The sequence below is a fragment of the Embiotoca jacksoni genome, unplaced genomic scaffold (genome assembly GCF_022577435.1).
Source record: "Embiotoca jacksoni isolate LCO1_2020_lvr unplaced genomic scaffold, fEmbJac1.0.p SCAF_1, whole genome shotgun sequence".
Classification (NCBI taxonomy): Eukaryota; Metazoa; Chordata; class Actinopteri; family Embiotocidae; genus Embiotoca; species Embiotoca jacksoni.
In genome coordinates, this window is record NW_027185229.1 from 17,931,032 (window position 1) to 17,952,798 (window position 21,767).

Genomic DNA, 21,767 nt, shown 5'->3' on the forward strand with positions numbered 1-21,767 from the left:
TTGTACCCCTAGAGTAGTTGAATATTGCATGGTTTTCTAGTCCCTCAATCACTGCAGCAACTGCCCTGCACTCCTGATATCTCATCTGTTTGCTGACGTGTGTGTGTGAGTGTATTGCGTATAAGCCGAGATATCGGTATCCAGAAACATGGGGAGGTGGGAGAGTAAGCGGAATGACTGGCAGGCAAAGACCAGCTCTGATGGCTAGATAAGTGAGGAATCGCTTTCCTGGTGCAGTGGATTGACGCCAGGGGAGCAAAGGAGAGGGCCTAAAGCTCTGTTTTGGATTTCAGTGAATAATCAGTCTGTTTACAAAATGGTGAACCTGCCAGATTATATTAAGAGATGAACTACCTTTTATTAGCACAAAGTAAATCTGTAACAATTTATGTATTATTTGAAGGATGCAAACCTATGTCACAGTGTGTTTTGGACATGCAGATAAGGTCTGCGCACCAAAGCACACATCACGCAAGACGGGCTGCTTTGAGAGTTCAGCAGTGATGCCGGCAGCGTGTCAGCGGCTTCCGTCAAAAATAGAGCCTCTACATGTCAACTTGTATAACAGGGGATCACTATTCATTCACTTGATTAGCGTAATTAATAGAGACTCTAGCAAAGCAGAGTACACATATATTTTGTTTTAAATGACCTATGTGATTGGTGTATAGTCAGTATCGCATATATCCAACAACCTGTCACATGTAAAATGTAGAATCAGTTCTGCTGACAGCAAGCCTTCACGGTCCCAGTTCATAGACATGGGAGATTATTGATGCAGTGATTGAATGTCTATATTCTGAAGACCTAATCCAGAAGGAAAAACCAACCCGGATTTATTCTTTATTTGACACTAATATAAATAATGACCCCTTAAAATATGGATTAATATTAACATTATTATTATTACCTACAAGTCAATATGTATATTTTCAGCAGTTTGTATTCTCAATAGCTTTTGTTACCATGCTCTTGGGGAAACATAAATGAGGTTTGTAGAAAAGACCAAAACTCAGGCTGTGCAATATAATGGCAAGAAATTAGTTACAATTAATACAAAATCCTTGACAAACAATAACAACAAAAGCCAGCAAAAGTACCAAAAAAGTATCTTATTTGTTTATTTTTAGTATATGCATTTGTAATATATTGGAAATATATTTATTGACCAAATTTTTACCTAATTTAAAATTGTCAGAAGCCCTGCTAATCTGTTAGAGAATAAAATAAACAAGTCGTGACAATTTTAGTACTGTGGTAAGGGAACAAATCCACAAGAAATAAAGGTAACTTTTGCTCTTTTTTAATGAGTCCCCTTATATTTTGGAGTTTAACCTGTTTAATGGTGACATAAATGGTTGGCTGCTAGTTTGACATGTATTGTGTTGTATTGTAGAGTTTGAATTTGTGCACGTGTCTCCTGAAGGTAATTTGAGCACAAACTTTTTCTCCCTGTCAGTGCGTTTGAGCCAAAGATTTAGATAATGACTAGATCAGTGTCAGGCAGCTATCAAAAATGACATCCCTCCAACTGTTTCCATAATCAAATCTAATCAAATCTTCACGCTTATGCAGAGCTAATACCTAAGGGATTAGAGGGTTGATATATGTGGCTCATTACAGAGAACTGGCTGTTCTTAAGGTTTTTGAGAGTAACTGTTATATGGCAGCTGGTGCAGAGACAACATTTAACTTTTAAAAAGTTGAATATACTTTTTAAATTAAAGTAGGATGTTGAATAAAACCTTGTTTATATTCCTCAAAGCATAGAGTGTAATAAAAAGTATAAGGACTGAAACACATTGGCAATACATTCCAAACAATACGCAAACCTAGTTTAAACACGGGATTTAAAGTTTAACATTGAATCTATTAGTTTTATGATATGCAAAAGACTTGATAGATATTCAGATTTTCCTTAGGAACTGATGGCCCAAACAAAGTCTTAATGGACTGGCTTTTAGCAAGAACAAGAATCTACTCAACAACAACAATAAGGACCAAAAGATGTGGTCTTGGTCTGGACCAGCTGAACCATGGTGCTGTTTGTTTGCAGTATAAAAGCGCTTTATGGAGGGTTTGAACTTTCAGACTAATTATAAATGTCATGTAAAGTTCCTAAGTGCAATCGCAAAATTGCACTACTGGGGACTTATAACAATCTCTCTATCGCTCTGGAACTAAACCTTCTACTGAATGAAGACTATTATTGGAGTCATTAGGATTTTATATGCAGCAGTGGTAAAACTGTTTCATTCTGGTACAGGCTGAAGACAAAAAAAATATATAAAAGCAAGTATTACTAGCTGGCTGAAAGAGAAGTAATTTTCGATATGTTGCCAATGGAGAACGCAGGACAGTGCTGCATTCATAACCTCATCCTGAAAAGTCAGATCACTGTGAAAAAACACCCACCAATGATCTAATGTTGGCAAATACATTTATTTTGCTGGAAATGGGCAAAGTATCACTTCAGATATTATATCACTGGGATGTAATATGCTTTTGAAATCAAAGCGCTTGAAATCAAAAACTCACTTTCTTAAAATATCAAGATTGGTTGGATGATTTGCTTTCAAGAGTAGACGCAGTTGAGCATCGCAAGCGTAGCAAATTAAATTCTGCATTTCATTTTACTTTGCCATGGAGGATCATGTTAAAGGAACTAGATGAGAGAAAGAATGGCACCTCCTTGAAACACACTTCATGTTTGCTAATGGGGAAGATGTGTTGTCATTGGAGACTGCAAAGGTTGTATTGGAAAGGTATGAAGAAGTCAAGAACAGTATCGACACCTACCCACTGCTGATAGGCGTTAATTTGAAACAGGATGCTTCGTAGTGCTGAAGGATGTAAAAGGATTAAAAGTAAAGAGGTCCTTGCTTCTGTTATTAGGAGACAGCAATGAAATGTGTCTCTGCTAGAGTCCTTTTATGAGCTCGGTGTTCTTCCACGGGCAGCAGTGATTGATTGCACTGCATACATCTGCATGTCATCTTACACTCGCCGTTGTTGTTTGTCTCATTCTCTCTGTGTGCTTGTGCTTGTTGATTTACACGCATCAGAAGAAGCTGCCCCTCATGGTTTTATCTCCATGTTCCTCTTTTCAAATCTAATCCCGTTTTCTTTTTCATTTGCTTTGCTTTCATTGGTACTGAAGTAGCATAGTTGAATTCACCGATTCAACATTGTCTGTACATTCAGTGCAGCAGGCATCCTTCTCTGCAGAGCGAAGCGGTGAAGCTCCACTGCTCCCGGCAAGGCTGATGACCTACTTTTCCACTTCAGGCGATAACATACTGTACTGTATCCAGCCATGTAAAATTCCTCCATCGCTCTCTCACTTTGCATGTGAAAATGTTTTTTGTGGTGGTAGGTAGAGCAGTGGCTGCCTGGCTGGCTGAAACACTTTTTTTTTTTTTTTTTTAATTCTGGTATATATACACAGTAACCCACTTGAGCCTGCATGTTATAATACAGTAATACAATTTGTTCCCTCTTGATAAGCTGAAGTAGACCGTCTGCAAATAATTCCAAGATTGCAGCAATCGGTAGGCCAATAGAAGGATAGGGAAAGGCTTGACTTCAGGCTGACTGAAAAAGGAAGGGACTGTTGATAATAGCCTGCTGACAGAGGGCAATGTGTTAGAACCAAGTTTGTGGAGAAAAATAACAGCTCCATTTTATAAATGATTGTTTTCAGCTGAGCTTCTCTCTCAAACAAATAGACAAAACAGCATGCACTAAAGCTGATCCTGATCAACTGAGTGTTCCAACATGCACTCTCCTTTTAGCTGCATTTTGGGTTTTGGATGCTAAATAAAGCAGTTGGTCCAGCTGCAGTTGAAAAAAGGGGTTACTGTAAACCTAAACAATAATACTGCGGGCTGTAAAACCAAATACAAGATGGAAATACCTCTCAGAGTCAAACTGCAGAGTTGAGCATTAATTAATGGTGGCATTCTTGCTACAAGCAACATCGTTGTCATAGTTATTTTATCCATTGTTTATATAAAAATATCGATCAGTGCAGCATTATTTTTCGCATGGCAGAGCAGGATAAATAACGGTACCCCCCACAAGCTCAATCATTGAGCAGGATTTCTACTAGGCTTACCAGCAGCACAGTGTGTTATCAGTCACCGATATGTATTATATAACATAATTTACAACTGTTTTGTCACAATTGTGGATGGGCACACATGCTACCATCCCCAACATGTCAACTGGTCAGTGAGTTGGCAATCACTGATGAGCATCAGTCTACAACCCACCATGGCACTCAAATTTCCCATTTCTAGTAACAGAGTCACATGACTGATATTTATTATTTATCAGGTGACCTGTATGGATTGATGAAGAACAGAGTGTAACTATGCAACTATTCAAACACAACTTTCTAAATTAAATTAAACCAGGTCAGTGCCTGTTCAAAATAGGCTGTTTGGGAGTATGATTGCCTGGCTTGTGGTTTTGCCGTGTAGCTGTCTTGAGAACAGCTTGCTGCGGACGTAGGTACATGCTCGACTACATCGGCAGGAATTTAGAATTTTATGTAATTGTATCATTTTTTTTCGAGGAGATGGAGAAGCTTAAAATAAATTGGTGAACCTGTGTTAATGTTTCTAATGTCGGACAATGGAAAACCAAAAAACAGCAAGTAGATTCGAGCCCAGCCGAACCGTCAGCTGATTATGTCCGCTGCAGATTGGAACGGAGGCTTCGGAGTGACCCGCACATTCCACGGGAGACGGACCCGTCACATGACGTGTGCACCGCGATTTAAATAGCAGTAGCATTATTGTTCGGTATTCTGCTCGGTGTCCTTCACGCCCAAAGGAGGTTAACCTTTTAAATGGCTGTAAAAGCCAGTTGGATGCGAGCAGTCGTTGACACCAAGTTGGTGGCAGCAGGCCGGGATGAGAGCGAAGGATGAATCGTGTCACAGCCGGGCCAGTGAGTCATTCTCCCATGGCAGTCGCTTAGACAATAGCTGGCCTAAGACACTGGCATGTGCTAGGATGTGATACAGGTCTCCACAGAAGAAATGCAATAGCAGGATTTATGTTCTGCCTCTTTATAGAAAATATATGTTGTTGTGTGTGTGTGTGTGTGTGTGTGTGTGTGTGTGTGTGTGCGCTTGTCACTTAAAAAAATCCTTAGCCGAGTTCTTTCTCCACTTCAGCTGTAGTCCATTTCTGCAAATAGCTGGTTGGCAGACATGTTTGCCATTCTGGCCTATGGCTCAAGGGAGCGTCGGTTGGTCCACATTCAAATATCTCTGCAATTGAAGCATTGCCATACCATTTTGTAAAAACATTCATGTTCCACAGAGAAAGAATCCAGCTGACAAATTCTCACATTTAAGAAGCTGTAAGCAGTAAATGTATGGTATTAACCTTGGTCAAAAAAAAAAAGGAGTATTTCTTTTAACCAAGTGATGACCAGTCATTGCAGCACTATTAAATAGTTTTTAGCCATAGCAGCATGGCTCTAGGGATGACCATGTTGATCTTATGTGGTATGTCCAGACTGTTGGATGGATTAATGTAAAATCATTAGGTCAAAATTAATAGTGTATCTACAACCAAATACCTGCAAAAATATAATTCGCTTCAGCCTCAGGTATAGGTGTACTGCTCTAACACCTGGATGTTATCAGTCGTTGGGAACATTATTAGCATGCTAACATTAGCAATCCATTGAATGACAGACGAAGCAGAGCTAACCAATCAGTCAGACTATGAAAGTGATACACCAATTCTGGTTTTAGTGCCACAATTAGAGAAGCTTCTTGGAAGGTTTTGGTGTTTATAGACACAAGTGTGTTGGCTTGTGGTTAGCTTGGCAAACCAATAACCTCATGGCAGTGAGACAATGCAGAAAGCATCAACAAAGCACGTGACTGCTCGCTGCTGAATGCTTTGCAGTTGGCTCTTGAGTGTTAAGTCATTACAGTGTTGCTGAGTGTACAGCTGAACTCTGCATTTACTTGCAAACTTACAGATAACCTGCTATTAATATTTATGAATTCATCAGACACTCACGCCAGTCCTCATCCCACTACCAATACCAATGCCCACCGTACTCAGTCCTCTCACACACTTTGCTCTGCAGCGTCATCCTCCTCCATTTCTTGCCCATTTGCCACCCTTGTCCATGCTGTCCGCTTCTACTACCAACACCTCTTATGTCCTCTTCTTTAAGTGCCTTTCAGTTACGATGCGTTGTCTTTTTAAGCTTTCCTGAACATTGTCTTCAATTTCATTCTATTTTGAAAAGCGATGCCTTACTTTTACGGTCTTTTTTAATGTTTGAATAATAGAAGCTGGTTTGTTTCTGCTCGGTATCGCCACACCATACAGGGTTAAGGTTCTGTGTCAGCTTTTCCAAAGGGAATCTGTGCCCTGTGAGCTACACCAGAGCAGTTCTTACCTTCTCCCTGATGTACGCAGCTATTCTCAGCCAGTTCACAATGTGACTTATTTTACCTCAGGCTTGTAATTAACACCTTTGGATCAAATACAGACCACAGGACTTCATGTGTCACTGATGTTTTATGAATTTTGTGACTCATTTTCAGTATTTTTTTTTTTAACACTTAGTCATGCAACTCCCCTCCCACTACTGTATTTATTCAAGTACTGGCTCAGGAGGGATCGAGACATCCTCTGACAGACACGGCGTCACACCACTCACTTCTTCTTCTTACCCAAAAATGAATAACTTCACGAGGCAGTTCTCACTTTACGCCACAGACTCAACACTTCTTCCCGAGCCTAAAAGAGTGAAAATCACTTGTGATGTGACTTTATCCCTCATTAGCTTTCCACCACAAACACTACCAGATGTGTTCAATGGTGTTCTCAGCTACGTCTGAAGGAATAATCATGATTTTTGAACAGTCATTACAAAATACAAAATTAAACAGTTTATGTGGCTATTTACCTCGTCTTGTTTCATGCCAGAATGTGTCAGTAATACACCTAATGGCGGTTTCCCTACTGTCATTAAACAACGAAAGCAGAAGAAGAAGAAGGTGTTACTACCAGACTCCTGTAAAATGTGTGTGGCAGTGTGAGGTTAGATGTCCCCATACAAACAAAGAAAATGAGGCAAATCGAACCACAACCACATACCACAACTATACACAGTCATTTGAGAGTAAAGCACTGAATCGGCAGTCCATCCACAGATCAACAATCAATGGCTTGGTTTTTCACCAGATAAAGTAAGTTCAATGTTGGACTTCCAGAGCAAACAACAGCCCTTATCTAAAAGATGAGGCCAAATACATGCTTTCTCCAAATGGCCTGGTCTGTTCAACAGACATTCCAAAAGCCAAAGTTTGTTAATTTACAGACATATAGACAGCAGGAGATACTCAGTTTACAATCTAAAAGAAAATAGCAAATATTTTACTTTTGTACTATATAAAAAACAGACAAATACTCTGTAATCACAACTGTGGCAATTAATGTGCTATCAATTAATCAAGTGGGGTGCCAGAAAAAACACCATACAAACCGGGACCTGGAGAAAAGGCCAGAAGTAAATAGTCTTTGTGTCATCAGCTGTGGGTGACTGAGACTGCTGCCAAGTTGTCATCAATGCAAGTAGGCCTGTGAGAGTATTGGATGTGCTGAGAGAGATGGCTGTGTTTACAGAAGCCTGACCACTTGTGGTCCTCATGCTACAAATCATTTTGTTATCATTGCTGTGCGTTCTGGTGCTCACTAAACGCCAACTCAGGAACAACTATGAATAGACGGGGTTAAAAAAGCAGAAAGTGGGGGTGGCGTCGTCTTCTCTTTGCCAGAATGTGATTTTTGGATCTCTTGTAACGACACTAAAAAGAAAGAGCTTGTCCTCGTTGCCAGCAAAGCACATAGATGGATCTTTGTTATACTGATTAGCACTCATTGCTGCCTCAGCTCTGTAGAAGCAGACTTCATGTTTGGAAAATTCTGCAGATTTATCCATAATAGCAGAATGAAATGGTTTTAGACATAGTGCTTGTTTTATTTGAGCATCATGAGACAGTTGTTGAAATCAATAATCCAACCGGTGATTTTATTGACACACAAAATTGTGTTAATATCCTGCTCGGTGGCAGTTGATTGATCCAATGCAGCAACTCTTTGTCCACCAATGGTAAAGTGTTGTTTTGACTGCTAGCAATGCCTGTAACTGAAATAAAGATGAGATCATTGTTTGGTTGTGGCCTATTAGGATAAATGAATGCCATCTCCCTTTGTTATTAATAATCTGAAAACTAGGCCTACCACTGTTTACCAACTTTTCAGACGATTTCTCTCTGAACACGTGTTTCCCAGGCTACAAATTGGCTCATGATTTTCCTTCCGGTTGAATCTGTGAAAAATAGTTAGATGCCTGAAATCCTCCTGAATTTAAAGCTCAGCTCTGATTCCACAGACATTAAATAGCTTGGGAACTTTGAAGACGGGCTGATCCATAGGGGAGCAGATATTATGGGCAGATTTAGGCATACAGATATAGTGTATCAGTTTAAGTTAGCAATATTTTATATTGATAATATTGTAAAGGCTTGCCCACATACACTCTTCATTAAATGTTTATTGAGTTCAGTATATTTCATTTTTATTTTATTGTTATGTTATTAATACTAATTTGAAACAATAGTTCGACATTTGGAACAAAACACTTTTCTTTTTAAGACTAGATAAGAGGATGTCTACCACCACCTTCATTCTGTGGGGGAAATATGACACTCTAGTCAGCTAGCATATAGCTAGGCACAAAAACTGGAAGATTGACTACCCGATTCCCTGTTAAAGGTTCCGTGTGTTGGTTTCGGGCGAATCTATCGGCAGTAATGGAATATCATCTTTATAATTATGTTTTATTAGTCTACAATCACCTTAAACTAAATTGTTATGTTTTAAGTTACATTAGAATGAGCACTTCATATGTATAGGGAGCTGGTCTTCTATGGAGAGCCCCATGTTGCACCACCATGTTTCTACAGTAGTCCAGAAGGGATAAACCATACACTAGCTCTAAAGAGGGCATTTTACAAGTTTACAGCCATCGTAGAGTCTCTTGCATGCTTGGAAGGGGGAAGTGAGGGTGAGTGTTTGTTTGGTTGCAATCTGCAGCCTGACTCCCCGATGCCACTAAATCCTACACGATGCTTCTTGAAATAGCCTTTTTGCTAAGCTAAGCTAACCAGGAGTTGGCTTTCTTGCCAATAATGCTAAATAAACATATTTACCAAACTGTCAAACTATTTTTTAAATATTCAGTGAAGGTTACTTTGTAAAATCTGTTATTCGTTTATTATTTACCTATAAAATGGATGAATGTCCTATTGAATAATTATCCTAATCAGGATGATTCATGTTCAATTCTGTCCTGAAGATGATTAAAAACAATACTGTTTTTATTGCACTTTTTACTCCCTCTGGTTGCAACAATAACACCACCTCATCCTGTAAATTCCAAAGTCAAATCAAAAGTTTTCCCCTGAAGCAGCACAACAACAGGGATCAGTTCACCAAAAACACCTTCAGCACTGGAAATTAAGAGGCTCTCTTCTTTTTCACTGAAGCGTTCATCTCCCTGTAGGCTTGAAATATTAATGGATGAGTTTTATTTTGGAGTCAGGAAGGTGACCTTCATACATGCACGCGTCCGTAAAGAGAATGATATTCCACTTTCCACCACCCGCCTTCTATCCCTAAACAGGACAAAATGCCTGTAAATCAGATTCCCTATTTATGCTATATTGTTCATGTTTCTCTCTCTGTGAATACTTTCTGGATGCACTGTACCTTCAGTGCTTCACTTTTTCCACATTTTGTTGTTACAGCCTTATTCCAAAATGGATTAATTTCATTTTTCTCCTCAAAATTCTACACACAATACCCCATAATGATAACGTGAAAAAAGTTTTTTTAAGAAATTTTTGCAAATCTATTAAAAAAAAAAAAATCACGTACATAAGTATTCACAGCCTTTGCCATAACACTCAAAATTGAGCTCAGGTGCATCCTGTTTCCACTGATCATCCTTGAGATGTTTCTACAATTTGATTGGAGTCCACCTGGTAAATTCAGTTGATTGGACATGATTTGTTAAGGCACACACCTGTCTATAAAGGGTCCCACAGTTGACAGTGCATGTCAGAGCACAAACCAAGCCCAAGTTCAAGGAATTGTCTGTAGACCTCCGAGACAGGATTGTATCGAGGCACAGATCTGGGGAAGGGTACAGAAAAATGTCTGCAGCATTGAAGGTCCCAATGAGCACAGTGGCCTCCATCATCTGTAAATGGAAGAAGTTTGGAACCACCAGGACTCTAGAGTTGGCCGCCCGGCCAAACTGAGTGATCAGGGGGATCGGGTTCTTGGTCACCTCCCTGACTAAGGCTTTTTGCCTTAGTCAGGGAGGTGACCAAGAACCCGATGGTCACTCTGACAGAGCTCCAGCGTTGCTCTGAAGAGAGGAGAACCTTCCAGAAGGACAATCATCTCTGCAGCACTCCACCAAGCAGGCCTGTATGGTAGAGTGGCCACACGGAAGCCACTCCTCAGTAAAAGGACATGACAGCACACCTGGAGTTTATCAAAAGGCACCTGAAGGACTCTCAGACCATGAGAAACAAAATTCTCTGGTCTGATGAAACAAAGATTGAAGTCTTTGGCCTGAATGCCAAGCATCATATCCGGAGGAAACCAGGCACCGCTCATCACCTGGCCAATACCATCCCTACAGTGAAGCATGGTGGTGGCAGCATCATGCTGTGGGGATGTTTTTCAGCGGCAGGAACTGGGAGACTAGTCAGAGTCGAGGGAAAGATGAATGCAGCAATGTACAGAGACATCCTTGATGAAAACCTGCTCCAGAGCGCTCTGGACCTCAGACTGGGGCGAAGGTTCATCTTCCAACAGGACAACGACCCGAAGCACACAGCCAAGATAACAAAGGAGTGGCTTCGAGACAACTCTGTGAATGTCTTTGAGAAGCCCAGACAGAGCCCGATTGAACATCTCTGGAGATATCTGAAAATGGCTGTGCACCGACGCTCCCCATCCAACCTGATGGAGCTGGAGAGGTCCTGCAAAGAAGAATGGGAGAAACTGCCCAAAAATAGGTGTGCCAAGCTTATAGCATCATACTCAAAAAGACATGAGACTGTAATTGTTGCCAAAAGTGCGTCAACAAAGTATTGAGCAAAGGCTGTGAATACTTATGTACATATTATATTTTCGTTCTTTATTTTTAATAGTTTGCAAAAAATTTAAACAAACTTTTTTTACTTTGTCATTATGGGGTATTGTGTGTAGAATTTTGAGGAAAAAAAATGAATTGAATCCATTTTGGAATAAGGTTGTAACATAATATGTGGAAAAAGTGAAGCGCTGTGAATACTTTCCGAATGCACTGTAAACTTTGTTGTTGTGGATGCAGGTTGATGGGAGTCTAAAAGTAGAGATTTAATAAGGCCTGTGATAAATCACTGCATTCTAAGATATATGAAATGTATAGAAGCGACTGCTTAGTTACATAATTTTGTATTTTCATTAGCTTTAAGTAAAAGTAAAAAGTTTCTGTTTCAGAATTCCTTCAGGTATAAGTTAGGAACAAAAAAAAAAAAGATTAAGGGTCAAAATAAATGTAAATTTGTTAAATTAAAAACAATCATATTTTATAATGTTATTTCTTTGAACCAAAATAAAAGTATACATATTGTTATGCGTGTGCTGATACAAAAAAATATCTGGGGACCCATCCAGCTCTGTTTTCATGCCTGTCTAAGACATGAGTGACAACTTGTCTGGCAGCAAATGCAACCTCATACATTGCTTTTACACCCCTTTCTTTGCCCCGAGTCCCTCCTTTCACTCAGAACAGAGCTGGATGTATGTGAATATGATGAGTGTTGACAGCGTGAACGGGTAACACTGCTGGTACCACTTTCTCCGTCAGCCCCAGGCCAGTCTAATGTTTTTTGGCAGGACTGGGTCAGGTGGTGCAAAGGGACATTGCATGGTGGCACAGACCTGAGAGCACTTGAGAAGTGCCAAAGATTCAGGCCTACTTATTTTAACAAGATAACAATGTTCTTGAAGCCCAGCTCACTATTCATAATTTAATACAGTAGGTTTTTGTGCTGAATTGTGAGTTGTGTGATGACTCTGCTACTGTATGCCACATACCATTTTTCTTTGGCTGCCTCAGCTCTGAAGCTCTTAATTTTTAAGTTTCGAATCCGAAACCATGAGCACTCTGTGAACCGTGACCAAATAATAGAATTGGTCTTGGCGTACAGTTTCATTGCCATTATATAGTGACCTTCTCAAATTTATAGGTAATGGACAGTTCACATTGATTGATTTCCTATCTTAAGTGCCTGCAAATTGAGTTTCTGGGTGTAATGAAGTGAATGGAAACAAGTGACTGATTGGAGAAGGGATTTATGAGTCTATTTTTAGAGTGCACTAAAAATATAATACATGCAGTTTGTATTTAAGAGGTTAACAGTTGCAAAGCCACCTTTTCAATGATTTTTTTTTGGGGAATATCACATATCCAGTATGGATTCTGAAAAGTTATGCTACCATGAAACATTCAATAATAACTATCCATGAAACCCTCTCCCTTCCCTGCATCAGTCTTCAGTGAGAGTGAAAAATAAACATTGAAATTAATAGGGGAAGTCTCAAAGCATATCTGTACATCATGTCCTCACAAATGGAAACCTAAATAAACCAGACAACAAAATGTAATGTTAGTAGCCGGTTATCGCTGGGTCGCTCATGGTTTCAAAGCAGAAGCAGGCACAAATTTAATCCAATCACACACACACACAAAGATAACAGGCACTCAAAGTTCCTTTGTAACTCTAATATGTTTTATGTTCCAACAGGTGCTGGGGAGTCTGGGAAGAGCACCATTGTAAAGCAGATGAAGTAAGTTACAAAATCAATCTTTAGCTCACTTTTTTTTAATACTCAGTCTTTTCTGAGCAAGCCAAAGATGAATTCTCCACCTCACTGAAACTTGGTTAGTGTGATGGGTGAGCAAATATATGCCATACACTAATCTATAGGCCTCCACTAACCTTACATGATCTATTGGTGAATAGAGTCCTTTCACAGACAAACACACAAACAAACCAAACAAGGAGTTATTTCATTTACAGCTGGACGGAAATGTTTCAGCTGTGGATTATGGTCTCATTTCTGAATCCTGTTTTAATTTTTGAAAGTCAGCAACACACAGTGCCATATCCACATCCGATGATTCACAACTTCCTGTAATGCTTCATTGATCTTCTGCGTTTGAGTCAGACGCTCAGGTATTGACCATAAAGCATATGCAATCAGAACCTCAGTAGTTTACAATAGGAAGCATTTTCCTTGTTAGATCAGATAGATTCAATGTTCCTTCTATGCGGTTTCTATCTGGTGTTATGGTCACTAATATAATGTTATAGTATACGAAGTTATAATCTTATACTGCTCACAACGCAAGAAGAGTGGGAAGAATTTCTGAATACAAAGGATATTGTAATGACTGTGCACCAGTCAGAACACAGACACACACATGAACACACAGAGGAACCCTAAATGATTTAATTATTCACATTCCTCGAGGCTAGCCAGGCATTGAATCCATTTTTTATGAGTTTGGAGCTGTCGCTTCTGAAGCCAGGTTATTAGCACGTACAGATAACTCGGCCTTCAAGACAGAAACACTACAAATGAAAATATCCTATGCAAAAACGACACAAGTGAAATAAAGCAAACTATAAATTTAAAATGGCTTTAGAATAAGGCAGCTATTTTATTAATTACTACTGATCAATTAGGATTTACATCATTACACTGTTAAAAGCAGCAGTCAGTTTAAAAAAACATTTTTTTTAATTCAATGCCAGTCTAAACATTATCTCTCATAATAGGATGCACAGATACTTAGGTCCTGTTTACACCTGCCAATAAAATACAAATTGCAGTCTGATCAAAAGTGGTGTACAGTGTAAACTCAGCCAAGAAGCATTGAGGATGCATTGAGTTCTGATCACTCAGACCACATTTGAAGGTGATCTGGGACGTAAATGATTACATTCTTTCAGCAGTGTGTAAGTAAATTCATCCTGGGCCACCAACTCAACTGACCCCTCCTCTGCATAAACAGAAGTATGTACTTATTTGGTACCAATAGTGTCATATCAAAGTGCAAAGAAGTAAGACAAAACCAAATCATTTCATTTCTTTTAATGTACGACAGACTAGAGTTGGGAAGTGCCTACTGCCGCTTAAAAACATAGCATTGGGTCTTTGCAAATGTAAATAATGTTGTTTCTTTGCATATAGAGCAGGGAAGCATGTGCAAATGCATTCCAATGCCAAGTGTGAACTGATATGCTCCAGAGGTGCCCACTTGTGATCACATCACCCAAGAACCATGTTAATGTCAGCTATGAACAGGGCTTTAGAGCTCTCATTCTCAAATCCAGAGCAATAAAACTGCAAGAGGTACACTCAGGATACTGCGTCAGCTGAATGCTGCAGGGTTGAGGCAGTTCCACTGTGTGTTAACCCCACTGCTACACACCATCCTACACAGCATGCTGGCATGAGAAATGTGAGTTTGCTTCTTGGTAGACAAGATACCAACGCAGACAAAAAAGCTGGGCCACAGCAAAAAGACAAAATGTTTCACTTCTCATAGATGTACCAGTTGTTACTATTCATGTATTAATTTATAACACTATAATGTCATTTAGTGCTAATGTTACTGATTGATATATTGCTCAATACTCACTGATAATTAGTTATATGTGACTTTAATTTGAACACTGCTACCCACTTGTCATCACAATAATTTCCCTTTTAAAGCTTCTCTAATCAATATTTTCATTTATCAATATATTAAACAATTGCAACCGTGTGGAGGAATTTACTCAAAGTGATAAACCCACAAAGACCCCACTGTGTCCCTCAGGTCTCCAAAGCATTTTAACATGTTTTAAATCAGTTGCTTTGATTTTTATGTCTTTTACTTAATTGTCATGTTTTACTCTCACCTCTCTAATCTGTCTCCTTTTTTTTTTTTTTTTTTTTAAACCAAAAAATATTTAAAAGTCCACTCTATGAAGTTACAAAGTGGAGCATAACTTTACAGTTTTTCAAGTATATTGAAACAATAACTGATTTCCCTGATGAACCTTGAACAGCAGGAATTAATACAGCAAGAAGAAAGACATCACTAAACTGAAAACGTGAACTTAAAATTAATGCTGCATTTTTCTTGATGTTCTCAGGATCATCCATGAAGATGGCTACTCGGAAGATGAGTGTAAGCAGTACCGAGCAGTGGTTTATAGTAATACCATCCAGTCTATAATGGCTATTGTTAAAGCCATGGCCAGTCTCAAGATAGACTACAACAACCCTGCCAGAATGGTAAGATACACAAACACCCAAAAAGGCAAATATAAATATGTATTTGTTAATGCATAACATTTGTGTCAAACATAATTACAGCAGTTCTCTTTACTTCCATCCACCCAAAATCCTTGATTTATAGACACAAGCATGTGTTGACCACAATGAATAAAAACTCATGAGCCAGAGGCAGGCCAGGTCAATATTGAGAATGCAGAATTAAGCTGGCCTTACTAACCAGCATGGACAGGTCCAAGATCTCCCTCGGGCCACAACAAAACAAAGCCTGTTTCATCAACAGCATCTTGCAGTTGTGTGCCTGGTGCAGTCCTTCACACCCTCAGTCTGCTTTCTGAGAACTGAAATCACAAGAGTACACCTTTTGTTTGTGTCCCTTTTACTTTTCCCTCTTTCACAAAATAATTGGGAGAAAAAAAACAAGTCGCATGGCCAATTTGTTATCTCTGAATCAAACAATTTACTCCCTCACTTAAACCTATTCCAGTATAACCCAGTGAAAAGAAATTCTTCATGGATGTGAGGCATCTGGGAAACTAAGTCTGTTTCTCACATCTTTCATCTTCCTTGAAATTGTTGTTCAGTCAATATCAGTTGTAAACTTTGCCAGCATGAGGTACTTTTGTAACTTGTTTATGCACAACAGAACAAATCTGAGATATGAGAACAACTTTCTTGCACTGCAATCAAACATCAAGTTTGTAAGTAAAAATATATTAACTGAAAATAAAATTACCTGAATTCCAAACAAATTCTACTTTACAGTTATGTTGGTTTTGATCACACACTTGACAATTTTACTTTCGAAACTAGCCTCTGGTTTTGATTGAGACCTTGTTTTTGTGTACCTCTTTCTGAAATTAAGAATCCCTTGTTCCAAAATGTACCGATCATTTTTAGTGGTAAATTGCACCTTTTAAAATCCATTCCCGTACATGAATGGAGAGCTTTGCAGGCATAGAAGGAGAAACTAATGGGATGAGGGCTCAGCGATTAGTCAGATTGGATCAGTAACAAACACTTACTACTCTCAGTTTCTCTGATGTGAGAATTTACAGATAGTTTATTTAATCCACTGCAAACATTGAATACTTCTGGAATTTTAAACTCTTGCTCTGAAGCTGACATTGGGTTGAACTTCAGACAGGGATTTATATTCAAGATAAGATGTTTGATTATTTAATCAAAACAAATTCCCTAATATACAAATATATATTTAAAATAATAATTAGGTATAGCCTGAATGAACCCATTTACCAAGGCGCATTTGTTAAACTCGTACACAGAAACATCCGTAAACGACACGCAGACACCCATACACAAACACCACAAGCAACATCATGGTGTCCCAGCTTCAGGCAGAGATGCAGTCTGTTGCACCCTGTGATCACCTATCAAAAAGCTGGCAGTGAGGTCTAACGGTGGCCGAGCCCATTTCCGTGGAGCAGTGTACACCAGGGTGATTTTAAAATAAATCCAGTGTACATGTTCTGTAACCGGAACTGTAATAGAAGGAGGACTCTGCTGTGATGATGGTTTTTTTTTTTTCCTCTTCTCTCACCGACAGATCAGTCAAATGGCTGTGTACGTGACAGTCCTCTAAAACTCCCACACTTTTTTTTTTGTGCAATTAGTGTGCTAGCCTGCCCATACTTGCACACATCAGCCCTGTAGAAATGCGCACAGACATATACACACACACACAGATTGTGCGTGTGTGCGTGCATGCATACACACACGTGACCAAACACTACACTGTACGTAAAACAAAATGACTCATTATCATACATTATCCACGCTGTTTGCAGTTTAGTTCAGTTCAGGAAGCAGGAAGACTTCCAACAAATGCGTCACATTCCCAGAGATTCACAGCATTAATGAAGATCACTTACAATCCAGCAGCTGAATTTAAACTCTTTCACTGGGGGATGTGCCAGCCCACCAGTCCTACCCGGTGCAACAAAATACAACTACAATACACCAAGTATAAAACAAGAAGACTGTGTATTTCATATATAAAATACAGACACGGAAACTCGGTAAACTGCACTGTTATCTTCTTCACAAGAAAGAATAGTAAATGGCAGTTGATGTTCACCTAGAAGGTAAATAAACATTTAGCATCTGAAGAAAATCCATTCAAAATATGTAATCATGACTAACCACAAAAGGAGCTAGATACATAGAACTTTTTCACAGCTGACCTTTCATCATGTTGTAGCAGAAATGGAATGGGTGTATTTAATACTAATAATGATGGCTGCCTTCCAGTTAGAGGAAGTCCTGCTATTGTGCCTGCTGGCTTCTTGAACCCTCTTGTCAGAACATCTAATGTAGCGGAGCCATCGTTAATGTTATTCATCACACCTGTGTTTTGACAAGTCTAAATGTCTGCAGTGAAAAAGGTCAATAATGTCTGAATAACAGGTAAGCAGGTACAGACAGAAATGCATTTCTCCTAAAATGTGACAAATCCAAATGGTTTCCATTGAAAATTGTGAGATGTTTTCATTCATTGTAAATCATTTGTCATCACTGTCATCAGAAAATGAATTACTGATGACACATCAAAACACCTGTAGGCAGAAACAGACAGACAGAATCTGCCCAAATCACTGTCGTTGGTGACTCATTTAATGCACAGGGAAGACTAGGGACTCATTATTACTTTTTAAAATATGTTTATCATTTTGAATAATTCTGTGAGATTTTATAACTTTATGCCAAGAGGAAGATGCAGAATTGAGAGAAACAAGCAAGGTGGCAAACAGCAGGAAATCAGACCACAGTCCGTTAGAGCAACCCTGCATGCTGTTACCTTGAGTCACACAGACGATCTTATATATCCGACATGTCCCCGGCCCAGACTGCCTGCAACATCGGCTTATCATACATTTCAGTGATATCGCGATCACATGACTATCATAACCTTCACCTCCGAGGCTGTAGTTTAGAGATATAAATCCCATGACTTCATATTATTTTCTTTACCAATGTAAATTAAATACTAATTAAGTTACCAAATACTTAATGAATTCTCAGGATATCATTACTGCCTGTTGCTCATACTTGTGATTTTGTATGTCATTTTCAAATGTTTTTCACTTATACTATCTACAATATTTCCATAGTTATAAGGATTTATTTTAGTTCCATGCTTTATTCATCTTAATAGTCCCCAGTTCTCCATATAAATTCTTGTGCAGTTAACTTTCAAACTTACTGTTAGTTAATTCAAAGTTATTGTTCCTCCTGTTCAATCTGGCAAAAAAATAAAATATATAAATAAATATTTGTATACATTTCATTTTAAAATATGCCTCATTTTAGCTTTGGTTGAAATATATATATATTTTTTTATAATCAAAAAGAGGACGAGTTTGTCATTTGAACCCTGACACTGAAATTGCGTTAGGATTGGATCTCCTCCCTGCCATTATAGTAGGGAATATACATCTACCAATAAGCCCTTAAATGTACATATGGGCATGTGAGTATTGTAATAATACAAATAATAATACAAATGTCTTGAAGAAATGACAGCCTATTAGATGAATTATTAATGTTTAAGCATTTACAATTCAATACAGTAGGTGCAATTTCCTCCCGTTTCGAGAATAACAGTTGTCCTGTTTTTTTTTACCATGAATGTTCTTAGTATTACAACCCAGTCCTGTGTCCTTATCGCCCCCTGCAGGACGATGCCCAGCAGCTCTTTGCCCTGTCTGCAGCTGCAGAAGAACAGGGCATTCTTCCTGATGACTTGGCCAATGTGATCAGGCGATTGTGGGGCGACAGCAGCATACAGAGTTGCTTTACAAGGTCGCGAGAATACCAACTCAATGACTCTGCAGCATAGTGAGTGTGAATTTGTGGATGTATTTTGTGCTGTGATTGCACAATTAAATCTACATTTACCATCACTTGAACATGGTAATACCTCGCAGCTATGTGCGGGCTCAATAAATGTCTGAGTTTTAGTTTTCTACAAAGTTTTCCAATATTCAAGTTGCCACTATCAGCATATTCTTCTAGTGGTACATGAATCATTTAGCAGTCTGCCTCTGAGTACACTGGACTCTGTTAACCCACTGTGAATGTAAACATGGCCAAATGTGTGTAATTCACATTAGAAGACTGTAGCTAAGACACAGCTCAAACGTTTTTAATAAGAATATGAAACAGCTTTAGAGAGGGACAGAAGGAGAGATTTTATTGTGTTAGCATTTAATTAAAGGTAGCATTGATTGCCTTCATACTGGTGTCATAAAAAGGGCTGTTTAATATTCCTGCCCCATTAGTGATGCTATTCTCTTGGGATTGTGTTAGATCTAATGTGTATCGCTTACAGCCCAACTCACATGTGCTGCAGTGAAAAACCTGTCTTTGACTTCTCCGGGGAGTTATAGAGACGGGAAAGATAGTCCAATAACTTCCATTTAGTGATTATTTCTCCCTCTCTGGGTTTGGTTCTTTAATATTGTAACCTGATAAGCACAGCAAAGAAAACGTTTGTCTTGAGGGGTGAAAATAATGTCTCAAAAACATATTTACTTGAACGAAAATTAGGTTCCCAGGAAACTTTGGCATTCGATAGTTCTTATAATAATACCTTTATGTGACCCCTTTGATTTTGTTGTTGTTGTCAACTTTGTGACAGCGCTTTGGTCTGAAATGTTTCTTTGTGTGAAATGAATAATATTTTTGTCATCTCATTTAGAAATATTTCATAACATCTGCTATGATGATATGGAGAAATGTTTGATTTATCATTTATTATGCTTTTTTCCACTTGAGCCAGTCTGGCAGATTTTGTCAGATCATGAATTAAAAATATTATAAGGGCGTGAACTGTATGAATGGTGAGATCAATACAACCGAAATGCTGCACGTATATCTATTTCTCTCTGTGATGTGTAGGTTGGCTGGGCAACTAAAGCTCCCAGCTGGCCTTAGATGATGATGCAACGCTTATGTAAGTAGAGCAGGCTGTGTCGAGCACGGTGAAGAGGCTTCTACACTCCCCTTCTGACCAAGAGTTTGTCTGAAGTCAGCAAAAAATACTAAGAAGGGAAAGTGGGAAAGATGAGTTCTAAAAGATGCAAATGCAAAACTGAAAGAAAGGCAGCCAATTCAACAGCTGAAAGAAGGATAGAATCAACTCTGTTTACTTTGCACCCCTGTCTTGGATAGCACCTGTGGAATCTTTTGCACACTTTTTAAAGTGCCCCTACAATGAACAAGGAAATGTTTGGTCCCACATTAACACGAGTTACTGTACTAAAACAGATCCCTGAAGGAACATGAAATTCAACAAAGTATAGTAAAACAGTATAGAATATGCACAATGCTGTGAAAATGCGCTCACCACGGATAATTCATAACACTAGTGGGACTAGTAGTAATCCTTCAGTGGTCTCCCAAACCTGTTTCAGTCAGCCATTTCATGTGGGGATTTATTAGAGTTTGCACACAGTTGATGTTTGCTGTCCGTGCTCTGACCTCATCTCACTCCCCGCTCGCCTCTACCAAGCTCAGCACAGCACAGTTTGGAGTGATGATGAAAAATGTATCCCCTGCATTAGATACAGTCCAACCCAATTTATAACGCGCATGTATTGCAGGACATGCAATAGCTAGTGAACTGGAAAAAAAACAAAAAAAACAACTCCTGATATGCAGCAGCAGGCTAAAACATCTCATTTTCAACTTCAGCACATTGATTTCACAGCAAATGTTAGGTCTATATCAAGCAGACAAATCTTTTCCCAAGAGATGTTAAAGCGAGTTGAGAGGAAACAGATAACCAGTATGATATACATGTTGATTGATCGACTAAATGTTTGCGATGAGTCAGAGCCACAGCCAATATACAATTTTACCCTCTACTGGAGACCCAAGTCTGCAGTGAGCCACTATAGCATGATCTCCTACAACAAAAGCAGCAATCAGGTTGGAAATATGCTGCAAAACCAATTCCGCACACACAATCCTATTACTAAAATATGAACCTTTTCACCTCTTTGTAAATCGACGGCGTGAAAGCATCATAATACATATACACACACACACAACAGCAAAATAAATTCATTCAAAATTCAGCCGGCAGCATCAGCAAACTGACTCCTGAGCAAAGTCGGAGCACGCCGAAAGTGTACAATAACAAATTGGTCTCATGGAAACCAGACAAAAAAGCATTCGCCTACTCGTCTTATGAAATACCCATATGCAGATGCAGCAAGCAGGTTTTGAATCTCTCAAACATAGTGATCTACTTCTAGAAGCATATAGCGTTTCTCCTGCTTGGCC

At 38.9% G+C, this 21,767-nt stretch overlaps 1 protein-coding gene across 4 annotated transcripts in view; it reads left to right on the forward strand.

The window, feature by feature from the left end:
- LOC138195414 (guanine nucleotide-binding protein G(i) subunit alpha-2) overlaps positions 1–21,767 on the forward strand; it is a 42,364-nt gene that overhangs the window by 13,649 nt on the left and 6,948 nt on the right. For all 4 annotated transcript variants that reach the window (XM_069144800.1, XM_069144808.1, XM_069144781.1 and 1 more), the window contains exons 2-4: positions 12,914–12,956; positions 15,317–15,458; positions 19,156–19,316. In XM_069144800.1, the coding sequence (XP_069000901.1) occupies positions 12,914–12,956; positions 15,317–15,458; positions 19,156–19,316 (346 nt within the window). The remainder of the gene's footprint in view (positions 1–12,913; positions 12,957–15,316; positions 15,459–19,155; positions 19,317–21,767) is intronic.